Genomic DNA, 13,639 nt, shown 5'->3' on the forward strand with positions numbered 1-13,639 from the left:
TTGCAGCATCTTTGTATTTTTTGTGGAGTGTATCAGGTTCCTATTGAGTTTCTCCAGCATTATGTTTCTCTCATGCAGGATCCACAAGCTGATTGATTTTTGTGTTTGGTAGTCCTTAGGATTGAGGGTGACGTGCCTCTACTCCAGTTTTGTGGGTTCCGAAGGGACTGAGGCCAGTATAGAGAACTGCAGGTTCTTCAGCTGATGTGACAGGTGGTACTAATATGATGGGCAAGTTGATAGTATGTGAGGTGGTTTATGGAAGGTATGTCTGCGTGCTCGATGCATGGATTAAAGATTCTCAACACCGGAATAATTGATCTTCACTTTGAGCAGTTATGTGCCAGTTACTGTTTGGTGTTAGTATTGATTTTCCATCTGTACAAGGAGACCTTGAGCTTATCCCTTAATATCTCTATTTATATCAGAGCTCAGAATTCAATCTGTTTTGGAAGTCGGCTATTGGGGTTGAAAACAAAGTGGTGTGCCTATTGTAACGACTGGGTGTAACTTGGAGCTTGACACTGGAAATATTGGCTTGGGAGAGGACACTGGTAATGACTGATTTGTTCTTCCAGTGAATTCTTGAGAAATTTGTGAAGGCAACAACAGTGGTCACTTTTTAGTGCCATGCCTCAGTAAGGTAGTGTAGATTTTTAGAGCATAGAGTTGGGTAAGACTGCTGCCCATGTCTTAAAACCTTGATCTTCAAATTCAATCAGCCAAAGTTGGTGCTGATGCACTGAAAGTGGTACAGGTTGTCTCCAGGTTATGAACGGTTCCATTTTTACAGATATTTTTGAGACAGTTTTGTTCATGTGTCAGAAGCCACACAAAAATCACTCTACAGTATATGATAGCCATACCCCCACAATATTGTGATGAATGACATTAAACGCATAAACTGATTCAAAAGAACAATTAATAAAAGTAGAAAGAAGAAATTAATTCTGTTCATAGGAACAAATGAATAAATATGTTTCTGAATATAATAATGTTATGAGAACTCACCCTTGTGCGGGGTGTTCATAAGTCAGGCATTCTTAACTTGGTGAAGACATATAATTAATTTCATCATTGATATCTGTTTTTTGACTGAGAGGTTGTTCTCAAGATGTGGAAAGTGGCCACATTTTCCAGGGCTTGGGATTACAGGAATTTACTGCATGGTTATATCGAAGACAGGAATTGCTTTTAATTAGTTTGTTTTTATTTATAATATTTCAAATGTTTATTGTTAATGATTTAGAAATTTCTGAATGCCAGAGAAATTTAGGAACATTGGAAAGCTTTGATTACCTACAAAGCTGAAGGTGGGTCTTATTGTGCTGTGAAGGTTTAGTAATTAGGGCTTGTTTAACCAACCCATTATCAGCCCTTGAAATCATTTTGAAGCCTTGTTGCTGTGGTGTTGTCTCTCCTTGAAACCCTCTTTCAGATCTAGGGAAGGTAAGTTCAAAAGAATTGGGTCATTAGGACTATGAGCCCTTAGGTAGCATATCTGGGCCAAAGTGGCTGATACTGAACTTTTCAGTTGTTTGTTGTAACTTGCTGTTATGTAGAACTTTTAGGATGGTTTTCATCCATTTCATATTGGACCTACAAAATTCTGATTTTTGTGACACACACTCACAAATTTTACTTTTATTGGTAAAAGCAATGTTTTAAACCTGGTTGCTGGCCAAATAAACTTTATTTAACTGGCTGTTTGAAGAGGATCAAAAATTCAAACTTTGAAAACCAAAATCTTAAGTGTGAAGGAGTTCATAATAAGACCATAGACCATAAGACAATATGACATAGGAGCAGAATTAGGCCATCTGGCCCATCAGGTCTGCTCCGCCATTCAATCATGGCTGATCCTTTTTTTTTCTCCTCCTCAACCCCAGTTGCTAGCCTTCTCTTACCTTTGATGCCATGTCCAATCAAGAACCTATCAATCTCTGCCTTAAGTACACCCAACGACCTGGCCTCCACAGCTGCATGTGGCAGCAAATTCCACAAATTCACCACTCTTTGGCTAAAGAAATTTCTCCGCATCTCTGTTTTGGAAGGACGCCCCTCTATTTGGAGGCTGTGCCCTCTTGTCCTAGACTCTCCCACCATGGGAAACATCCTTTCCACATCTACTCTGTCTAGGCCTTTCAACATTTGAAAGATTTCAATGAGATCCCCTCCTCATCCTTCTGAATTCCAGTAAGTACAGACCCAGAGCCATCAAACGTTCCTTGTATGAAAACCCTTTCATTCCTGGAATCATCCTTGTGAACCTCCTCTGGACACTCTCCAATGCCAGCACATCTTTTCTAAGATGAGTGGCCCAAAAGTGTTCACATTACTCAAGGTGAGGCTTCACCAGTGCCTTATAAAGCATCAGCATCGCATCCCTGCTCTAGTATTCTAGACCTCTTGAAATGAATGCTAACATGGCATTTGCCTTTCTTACCACTGACTCAGCCTGCAAGTTAACTTTCAGGGTGTTCTGCACAAGGACTCCCAAGTCCTTCTGCATATCAGATTCCTGGATTTTCTCCCTGTTTAGAAAATGGTCTGCACATTTATTTCTACTACCAAAGTGCATGGCCATGCATTTTCAAATGTTGTATTTCATTTCTTGCCACTTTCTTGCCCATTCTCTGAATCTTAAGTTCTTCTGCATCCTGCCTGTTTTCTCAATACTACCTGTCCTTCCACCAATCTTTGTATCATCTGCAAACTTGGCAACAAAGCCATCTATTCCATCATTTAAAACATTTATATTCAGCATAAAACGAAGTGACCCCTGTGGAACACACCTAGTCGCTGGCAGCCAACCAGAAAAGGATCCTTTTATTCCCACTTGCTGCCTCCTACCAATCAGCCAATGCTCTAACCATGTTAGTAACTTTCCTGCAATAGCATGGGCTCTTAACTTGCTCTTAACTGGCAAGCAGGACAAGATAATATGGCAAGTGGCCACCTGGAAGATGATCCTTCATCCCTACTGTTTGTTCTGCAACTATTTTAGCATTTGGAGTCTTGTAGTGAAGTTGTGTTCATGTGTTGGAATAATTGCTTCCTCTTGTGATTGATTCCATTGGACTAACAATTACTGGTTCAAATAATAAAATATAGTTTAAAAGATTTATAGTAGAAATATCTAAATTTTAATCAGAAGTGGTTGATGTTACTAATTTTAGGAACTGATACAAAACTTGTATTTCTTTCTGTTGAGGTATGTAATGATGACGTTTAAATTATCATTTTAAGTGAAGCAAACTTTTTCCTTCCCCCTTCCAAAATCAGGACTGTACAAGAATGGCAGAACTATTTATGGAATGTGAAGAAGAAGAATTGGCACCTTGGCAAAAAGGGAATAAAGACGATGAAGATGATGATGATGAGCCCATTTTTGTGGGAGAGATTACAAGCTCCAAAAACGCCAGTTACCTAAGTATGACATATATACTTGTTTTATTAGGACTGATTGAGATTCCAAGTCAGAGCAGTCTGTTTTAAGTGGCAAAAGTGTATGTTCTAATGAAATTGATCATAACTTATTATTAAACAAGAAAACAGTTTTGGTTATTTCACTGGGTCGAAATCTAGAAGTTCTGATACTGGATTCTGTATTCAGTATTTTGCATGATTGAATCAGTGAAAAGGTTTCTCTTTTTTTGTTTAAAAAGGTAGTATTGCTTACACTGGATTATTTTAATTCAATTTGTATTGCTCTACAATAAAAAAATCTAAGAGTCAATTCACAAGATGCTGTAAGAATTTAGGTAGCATTCTGATAGTGAAATAGTTGATATTTTGGGGTGACCCTTCACTGACCTGAATGATGGAGGGGAGATGGCCAGTATTAAAGGAAAGGAGGAAGGGATGTAACAAAATGTAGTGGGTGTTAGATTAGGTGAGTAGGGATGTTAGGCAGATAGTGGAGAATAAAAATAACGACAGAAACTTGGAAGTAGTGGGTAGAGGTGACAAAGGGTTGAAAAAGATGGAAAGAAGGAGGAGCATGGAATCAAGTGAGGGAAGTGTGGAGGATGGATGGGAACAGTGGGAAATGTTGCTCTAGATTCCAGCATCTGTGGTCTCTTGTATTTCTATAAATATCAAATAATTTAAAATGTCAAACTTTAAACTATAGTCATTTCAAAGTTAAACAATTCACTTGATGCTATTGAGTTGAGGAAATTATTATAATAAAGATTTGACCAGTGATACTAGCCCCAGAAGAGAATTATTTTTGTGAAGTAAGTTTCATATAATCATGTCTGTTACGTCATCCAACCTCAAGAACTGGATGCATCTGAATCTGATTCTGTACTTTTAAGTATTTGGTTCAGTGTGTATCAGTGTACATCTCCATTGAACAATTAAACACTGAAAGATAATTTGGATGAAATAAAAGCTGTCTTGTAACTTACTGATTGGTTTCTGTATCTGATTGGAATTTACTCAGAGAAAATTGTTAAATTTACTAATCATGTTCTTTAAAATTATAATTTATGTATAATGTGGATGGGCTGTATAGATATAAAATGTACATATTATTTCATCTATAGTAAGCTTTTAAAATATAAATATTGAATAATGTTCTTTTCGGTGATCCAGTGGTTTTCCTTTTTTCATGAGGATCCATAAGAATATTCTTTTTCCGAGAAATCCCAGTGAAAAGTTTAAAATTCATTATGCTCATATGGAATAACTAGCCTGTAGAATGTTGCAGAAAAACACCAAAAAATCACTGAAGTTCTTGAGACTTCTGCTAATTTTGCTACTCTACCTCTTGTCATCTGACAGTATTCCTGTTCACTAATGCAATTTTACCAAGCCCCCTTTTGGGTGCATCATTTATCTGGCTTTTCTTGTTCTTTCTCTACTGATTAGTTTTGAGCATATCCACCATAGCTTTCAGCCTTTGACAGCTTCGAAGCTTTACGTAACTAGCAACTCTATATAGCTTGATTTTATTTGGAAAATCTTCCTTGTCAAAAGTAATGAATGTAGAAATTCATTGCATGATATATCTTACAGTATTATGAGATTGAAAGGTAAACATTAGCCACTTGCTCCTTACCAATGGTAAAACATGACAATTTCCAATCAATTCATGTCACTCTGGAAATTCAGCTGAGCACTTTGAGTTATCAATTTTGTTTTTTATTCCACAAGATAGTCATTCCTTCAACACCTCTATCCCTTGAGTTGCCCTCACCCCATGAGGCTGAGGTACTGACTGATTCTTCAACCACCATTGCCATTTCCCTGCCTCACTGATGTGTCCATACCCATACTCTGACTTTCCAGAGTCCCTTGTATTCTTCTGAGACATGGCCAATGCCATAACTCTGCTACTGAATATTCTCCCATCACCCATTTGAAGATCACTTGAGACTCCTATCCAGGTACAATTTTTGGTAAAGATTTTTGAACCTGTTCATTCCTGAAACCCTATACCTAGAATTTCTAAGCCATGAATTTTGACAATGATATCAAGTATCCAGTGCTTAGCTGTCTAAAATACACTTGGAATTGGTATTTAGGGTATTCTGACTAGCCTTAATGTAATGCAAGGCCTGCAGTTACTGTATAATTATTATTGCAGTGTTGGACTGTGCAGTTCACCATGTAAAGTTCTCTCCCACTATTGTTGCCAGAATGATGGCAACTGTGAGAAACAAAAGAATTAAGCAAGTTTGGGAATCTGTTAGAGGAGTTGCAGATAACATTCTCAAACAGTGAGACAAAATTTGGAACAGAGTTAGTGCCAGTGGATATAGAAACGCTTACACAAAGCCTGACAAAGTTAGAAGATGGAGAAGGACAAGCAAGATAACTTGGATTTCTTCAAAATACGGTGCACTCTCACCCACATCCCCATTTCCTACACATCAGCCTTCAACCCATTCACCTGCTTCTATATCTTATCCTTACCTACCACCCCACGAGCCTCTGTGTCCAGCACATCATTCTCCGTAACTTCTGCCACCCACAGTGGATCCTACCCCAATGCATGTCTCTTTCCTCCCTCTCTCCCTCTCTCTGCTTTCCATAGGGATCACTCTCTATGTGATTTCCTTGTCCATTTGTCCCTTCCCATTGATTTTTGGCACTTATTCCTGCAAGTGCAATAAGAGTTGTACTGCCCCTACACCAGTAAATCCAGACTAGGCAACACTTTACCTGCAAATCTCTCGGTTCATCTACTCAATCTAATGCTTTGATGTGGTCTCCTTTACATCATTCATGTAGATTTGGGGGCCATTTCATCAAGCACTTTCACTGTGTCCACCGCAAAAGGCAGGATTTCAAGGTGGCCACGTATTTCAATTTGACTTCCCATTTCCTTCCCGACATGTCTGGCTATAGCCTTTTGTATTGCCACAGTGAGGCTACACTCGGGTTGGAGGAGCAAAACCTCATTTTCCTTTTGGATAGCCTGCAACCTGATGGCATGATTTCTCTAACATCTCATAATTTCTCACCTCTCTTCCGTTCCCCATTCTGGTTCCTCTTTCATCTGTCCATCATCTCCCTCTTGTGCTCCTCTTACTTCCTTTTCTCCTGTCTTCTCCCATCGGATTCTGTCTTCTACAATACTTATTACACTTATCACCTCCCAGTTTCTCCCTTCACCCTACCCCCCCATCCCCCTCACCTGATTTCATGTATCAGCTGCCAGCTTGTACTCCTTCCCCTTCTCCCGCTTTCTTATTTTGTTTTTTGTCCCAATCCTTTCAAGTCCTGATGAAGATTCTCAGCCTGAAAGGTTGACTTCTCTTCCTTAGATTATTCTCTTCCATAGATGCTGCATGAGTTACCGAGTTCCTCCAGCATTTTGTATATGTTGTTCAAGATTTTCAACATCTGCAGAATCTCTTATGTTTTTGATATTCTGTGCAGGAACTGTTATAAATGTATAATGTGTTCCTTGGGTAATCCTATTATTAAAATATACTCTGTTGAAATGCTGAATAAGAAGTTTTTGCCTCCCATAAAATGTTGTAGAATTGATTTTTAATGGTAAATTCAAAATTCTTAATACTAACGTTTTATGAGGTATGGCCTTATAGAGATTTCTAATATTGATATGATAACAGTAACCTGTATTTCTACTTACATGACAAATCCTTTGGGCCTGATCTGATGTTTCCTAAAATATAGTCAAGAATAGAAATACTAGAATCAGGTTTATTATCACCGGCATGTGACATGAAATTTGTTAACTTAGCGGCAACAGTTCAATGCAATATATAATCTAGTAGAGAGTAAAAAAAAACACAATAATAAATAAACAAGTAAGTCAATCACATATATGTAATAGATTTTAAAAAAGTGCAAAAAAGTGAGGTAGTGTCCAAAGATTCAATGTCCATTTAGGAATCAGATGGCGGAGAGGAAGAAGCTGCTCCTGAATTGCTGAGTGTGTGCCTTCAGGCTTCTGTACCTCCTACCTGATGGTAACAGTGAGATAAGGGCATGCCCTGGGTGCTGGAGGTTCTTAATAATGGACGCTGCTTTTCTGTGACACTGCTCCCTGAAGATGACCTGGGTGCTTTGTAGGCTAGTACCCAAGATGGAGCTGACTAGATTTACAACCTTCTGCAGCTTCTTTCGGTCCTGAGCAGTAGCCCCTCCATACCAGACATTGATGCAGCTTGTCAAAATGCTCTCCACAGTACAACTATAGTTTTTGAGTGTATTGTCGATATGCCAAATATTTTCAAACTCCTAATAAGGTATAGCCACTGTCTTGCCTTCTTTATAACCTCATCGATATGTTGGGACCAGGTTAGATCCTCCGAGATCTTGACACCTGGGAACTTGAAGCTGCTTACTCTTTCCAATTCTGATCTCTTTGAGGATTGGTATTTGTTCCTTTGTCTTACCCTTCCTGAAGTCCACAATCAGCTCTTTTGTCTTATTGACATCGAGTGCCAGGTTGTTGCTGTAGCACCACTCCACTAGTTGGCATATTTCACTCCTGTAAACCCTCTCATCACTACTTGAGATTCTACCAACAATGGTTGTATTGTCAACAAATTTATAGATGGTATTTGAGCTATGTCTAGCCACACAGTCACGTGTATACAGAGAGTAGAGGAGTGTTGGGACAATCATTATTGGGACATAAACTCTTATAGTGTGATTGCTGAAAACAGCAGACATATTACAAACAAAACAGACTATGGCTAGGCAATAGCAGGCCCATAAATTTAGCATAACTGATATTGTTATGTAAGTTTTAGCTTTTATATAAATCTGCCCATGTTCCCGTGTTCTCCTTCTGGCTGACAGACTGGTTCCCAGCTCCAGTCACACACCTTGCCCATGTTTCAGACTCTGATCTCAAAGTTGTGATTAAGCAGATATGTGGACCGTATATCAGCTGATAATGTAGCTTCAATGTGAAGCAGGTAAAATGCAAGAGATTGTGTTGCTGTAAATTTCCAGCAATACTAACGTAGAGGGCCTCGATCTCAAGTGTCTATCCATTTCCTTGATGCTGCCTGATGAATTGAGTTTCTTCAGCTCCATGTGTTGCTGCAAGTAAAATGTAACCTCCTCTCCATTGCTGTAACAATCTTATAGATCATGTTTAGTTTAAAGGGAATTACCAGATTTGCCTAGGTGCATTAAATCCAGGAATTTCCTTAACCATGTGGTGCTTATAATTTAAAAAAAAGGATGAAATTCCAGGCACAAAGCAGTGGATAATAACATTGGGAGTTGCTGAGTTGTGAGTTGATCATTTTATTTTTCAATTTACATAAATGGTTTGAGGGTAAGTCTAAATAAACTTTTCAGATTCCACTGAAATAGTATTGCAGAGAAATTTAACTTAACTCATCTACACGTTAAATGTTGGGATCAGATTGTCACCATTTTATATTCCATTTTATTTCACTTGTGATAAGTATGTGGGGAAAAAAAATTAACCAGGAAAGATTTAGATAGGTTATACAATCAGTGAAGGAACAGAAGATTGTTCTGTATTAGTTTTCTGTTGAAAAATAAGTAAATTGTTTAAACAAATAAATTAAATGTTCCAGCACATGAGTTGGCTATTTCTTTACCTATTGTCCACTCCAAGCAATTCCATTATTTGTTAGTAGCATGATGGCGGCATCCTTTTTAATCAAATTGTGTTAGGTTTGCAGTGTTAGTATCAGTGTTGGGTGGGGGAATGTGGAATGTAAGAATTATGCTGTTGAAATCAGTGGGACTTACAGGCTCTAAATCCCCAGAGCCTTAGAATATGCACCAAGGATAGCAAAATATGAAGAGGAAGCTGTGGAAATTGTGGGTGATCAAGACATTTCAAAGTACTGTCCATTATTGAGTGGTTCCTACAGATGGGAGGGTGGCAAATATAGCCTATTAAAAACAAGAAACTACCATCAGCAGTTGCGAAAAGAATGCTACAGACTCTGTGGTCCTCATGGCCTAATTCTTTGCCTATGTATTTCAAATTTGCCAGTGCCACAAAACTCTAGTATTGTTAATTGAAAGGAGGTTATAAGTTATGAAGCTTTAAGTCACTTTTACGCAAGTAGAGTGAAGGGATAAGGACATGACAGATGCATTACAACATAGATAATTGTAAAGTTATTCACTTTGGTAGAGTAAATTCAGCATGGTAGAGTGTTTTTAAATGCGATAGATTGGCAACACTGATGTACTGATTCTGAGTGTGTACACCAGTCATTGAATTCAATGATGCAGGTTCATTTAAGGCAAATATGCTGGCCTTCATTGTAAAAGATTTTGAGCTCAGAAGAAATGAAGTCTTAATACAACTTTTCAGGGCCTTGGTGAGACTACACTAGGAGCATTGTGGGGTTTTGATCTTGCTTAAGACTTTCATGAAGAAAAGAGGTAGTTCAGCTAGATGGAATGTAATAAAGTTTCATCAGATCAATTCCTGAGATGGCAGACATATCTGAATATTCAAAATTCCTAGAAGCCTTGATCAGTTGGACTTTAGGTAACTTGACCATTTTTATCTATCTATATAGAGATTCAGCATGGTAGCAGGCCCTTTCAGCCCTATGAGCCTACACTGTCTGTTTACACCCATGAGACCAAATAACTGATGTCTAGAATGTTGGAGGAAATCCATAAGGTCATGGGGAGAATGTACTAACTGCTTTACAGACAGTGGCAGAATTGAATCTGGGTTTTTGGTGCTGTAATAGCTTTAGCTAACTGCTACATTACCATGTTGGGAGATCCTGGTATTTTTGAAAAAAAGAGTTCATAGTTTCAGGATATTATAATTGGTTTATTTTTGTCACATGGGTAATGCAAAGTTTTTCTTGCTGACTGTTCATAGAGGTCATTACATTGCTCAGTGCCATGAGGTATTACAAGGTAAAACAACAGAATTCAGAATAAACTATAGAGAAAGTGAAGTGCTATTTGACAGGTGCAAGATTGTGAAGTCAAGAGTTCATCTTACTTTACTGGGGAACTATTCAATAGTCATATAACAGTGCAGTAGAAGCTGTTCTTGAGCCTGGTGGTGCATGCTTTTAAATTTTTGTATCTTCTGCCCAGTGGGAGAGGGAGAAGAAGGAATGTTCAGGCTTGATGGAGTCTATGATTATGCTGGCTGTTTTACTGAGGTAGCAATATGCGTAGATAGAGTCTGTGGAGTGATGTGCTTCTGTGATATGTCGAGCTGTATCCACAACTCTATGCGGTTTCTTGTGGTCATAAGCAGAGTAGTTGCTATACCAAACCTTGATGCATCCAGGTAGGATGCTTTTAATAGTGCATTGTTAAAGTGGTAAGCATTTACAGGGCCATGCCAGATTTAGTTCCTTAAAGGTTGTTATAGCTGGGGCTGGTAGTAGGGATAAACTCCCACTACCTATTAAATGTTCCCAAAGGTATGCGTCTCAATAGCTTCTGATGGCCAAGTCTGGCTCCTAGCCTTCTCATGTGGCTTTGCTACTAAACCTGGCAGAACCATTTCTACTGACAGGAAGGGACAAAGGTGGGTTAGTAGCGCCTTAAAACTAGTCATTTTGGGGAGATAGGGCTTGTAGGAGAAGGAAAACTGATTTCAAATGTCTGTTGCCATGTGGCTATACCCTCTCATGGGGAAGGCTTCAGGAGTGAACTCCGAGGTAAAACACAGAGCTGGAGTCCCTGAGGCAGCCCTACGTTGAGTTCAATGCTGACTGACAACTCCTGTAACACCGCTGTATTGGTCTCTGCTGTTCCTTTAGATTCATCAGCCATGCAACACTTGGTTCACCATATCATTTTGCCCTAGCTTGCATTTTACATAGACAGCGGGGATGGTCAACCTGACTAACGGAGGGTCTCATACAAAAAGATTTTTTTCAAACTATGCATTTTGTATAACAGAACTTGACTACTTATCAATGTTTATTCATTCTTTGTTCATCTCTGTGAAGAAGCATCAATAATAATTAATTATGAAAACAGACACCAGGAACATTCTTCTCAATTACTCATTATAGATATTTTCTTGCAGTTGGGAGTCGAAGCTGACCTGACAGTATAATTTCCAGTTTCTGTAGATATCTGATTTTCTGTTCTTTATTCACACTTATGAAATAAATTCTTCTTTAAGATACATTTCCAGAGGACAGATTCATCCAGGGCACTGTAAAGGAAATATCTGATGGATTGACAGAATAACAGTTCTGTATTCCAAGAGCACCATTGACATCAGTGTATCATTATTTCCACAGCATAAAATACAATTTCCCTGAGGAGCTATCAGTAGTATAGTGAGAATGCTTTGAAAATCTTTTTATGGAGAAATAGAGTAACTCATCATATTAATTTTGAGTTGGCATTGGAACTTTCTTTTGTTTATTCAGAAATTTAATTGTTGGACTGCTGCATTTCAGTGTTTGGCCATGAACAATAAATAATTGTTATTGCTAGGAACCTTTAAACTCACTCTTCATGCAGTGGGGTGTGAATTTCCTTTTCAAAACAATAGCGTTTTTTTAAAATCTCTGGCAAGTTGCATTCATTCCAGTTGATGTCCATTCTGCACATTTAGGGTTTATTATATCATATAATGCTGTTCATATAACATTTTCTTTGTTCAATTTAAAATGTTAAAAATACTTTGATGTAGCATATGTACACTATTGAAAAATCCTCCAGAATTTCCTTCATCCAATGTGGGGGATATTCCTTTTCCAGTCTGTATGAAAAATCTCTACAAGAGGAAACAAAAGTCAAATTTTATTCTGTAGTATAAGCTGATCTGTTTGGATACTTTCTCTTTAACAGGCAACTGATGTGCTGTAAGTTGTCCATAGAGGCTATGAACTTCGAATATGGAAGCCTACGTTTTTCAGTGGAAATGTAGAAGAGAAGCTATGTTGTTTAAGTGATGACTAATGCATTGCTTTCTTATAAGCAATTATCTCTGAAATACTTGTCTTTCTTGGATTGACTAAGTTTCCACATTATAGTTTACAAGGTTGAGTAGATGGACAGAGAGAAAGCAATCCATTTGTAATCCAATGTTTTATCTTTTTCATTATTTAGTATTTGGTTAAATTAAGTTAAACAAAGTGCGTCCAACAGATCTAAACCAGAACTCCATTCATAAAAATTAAAGGTCATAGTCATGTTTGCACTACATTTAATGGTGACTTACTGAATTTTACTAAGATTAATAAAACACACTTCTGAGGAATTGCTTCAGTACTCAACTGAAAATTGATAAAGTTAAAATGGAAGTTTACCTTCTGTTCAAATTTTCTTGCCAATCAGTGACATTCTTAGTGCAGAATTTTCAAAGCTCCATTTACTTCCATTAAAATTGTAGTGTTTGTTGTATCTTTCTACTGTTAAAAATGAAATTTCTGTTGAGATGTCTTTGAAAGAGCTACGATTGAAGTGGAGGATCATAGAAAACTAAAGCATACCTTCGTGTGTCGTGGATCCATGGAGATTGTACATACACAATTTGACTCCTTGGATAAGACCATGATGTACAGCATTTAGTAGGGGTCACCTTAAAAATGTCTTCATATGTATTGGCTCCAATTTGCAAGATCAACAAGTAGGAAGAAAGAAAATAGTTCTCTGATTTAACAAGATGTGAAGAAATCAGATAAAACCCGGTGGGATTAGTTCTTTGTGCTATTCTTTATGGGAGTTATTAGCAAGTAAATTATTTCAAATATCAGCAGGGCAGACATTTAAATCCACTTGCATTTCACACTTTCTGGAGCCTGCTTACCACCTGTACCAGCAATTTATAGCTTCTCAATTTGAACACAGAACATCCTTCAAAAATTTCAGCAGAATTTTGGCTGAAATTATGTATTAGAGTATGTCTAATATTAGCTTTACCTATTTGTTTAAAGGTAAAACAGGAAGCGCGACATTTAATTTAGCACAGCGTGCAGGAATGCAAAATGGCGGACTCAGTAGAAGCATGATGGTCTCCTTTGGCAGTGGTAAGTGATGCTAAACTTTTATTACTTTAGCACTTACACAGATTATTTCTGTGGTATTATTTGGAATTCTTATCTGTTTAATGTTTTTTAAAACTAAATTTGAATTGTCATTTGAAATGTAATTTAAGTAATGACTTAAAAGTGTTCTTTCCAAGTCAAAATAAATTCTTTGTGACTCAGTT

General features: G+C 37.7%; 1 protein-coding gene across 3 annotated transcripts in view; it reads left to right on the forward strand.

The window, feature by feature from the left end:
- LOC140209864 (zinc finger protein 280C-like) overlaps positions 1-13,639 on the forward strand; it is a 164,689-nt gene that overhangs the window by 35,139 nt on the left and 115,911 nt on the right. For all 3 annotated transcript variants that reach the window (XM_072278451.1, XM_072278453.1, XM_072278452.1), the window contains 2 exons: positions 3,286-3,433; positions 13,365-13,457. In XM_072278451.1, the coding sequence (XP_072134552.1) occupies positions 3,286-3,433; positions 13,365-13,457 (241 nt within the window). The remainder of the gene's footprint in view (positions 1-3,285; positions 3,434-13,364; positions 13,458-13,639) is intronic.

Source organism: Mobula birostris, chromosome 14 (assembly GCF_030028105.1).
Source record: "Mobula birostris isolate sMobBir1 chromosome 14, sMobBir1.hap1, whole genome shotgun sequence".
Lineage (NCBI taxonomy): Eukaryota > Metazoa > Chordata > Chondrichthyes > Myliobatiformes > Myliobatidae > Mobula > Mobula birostris.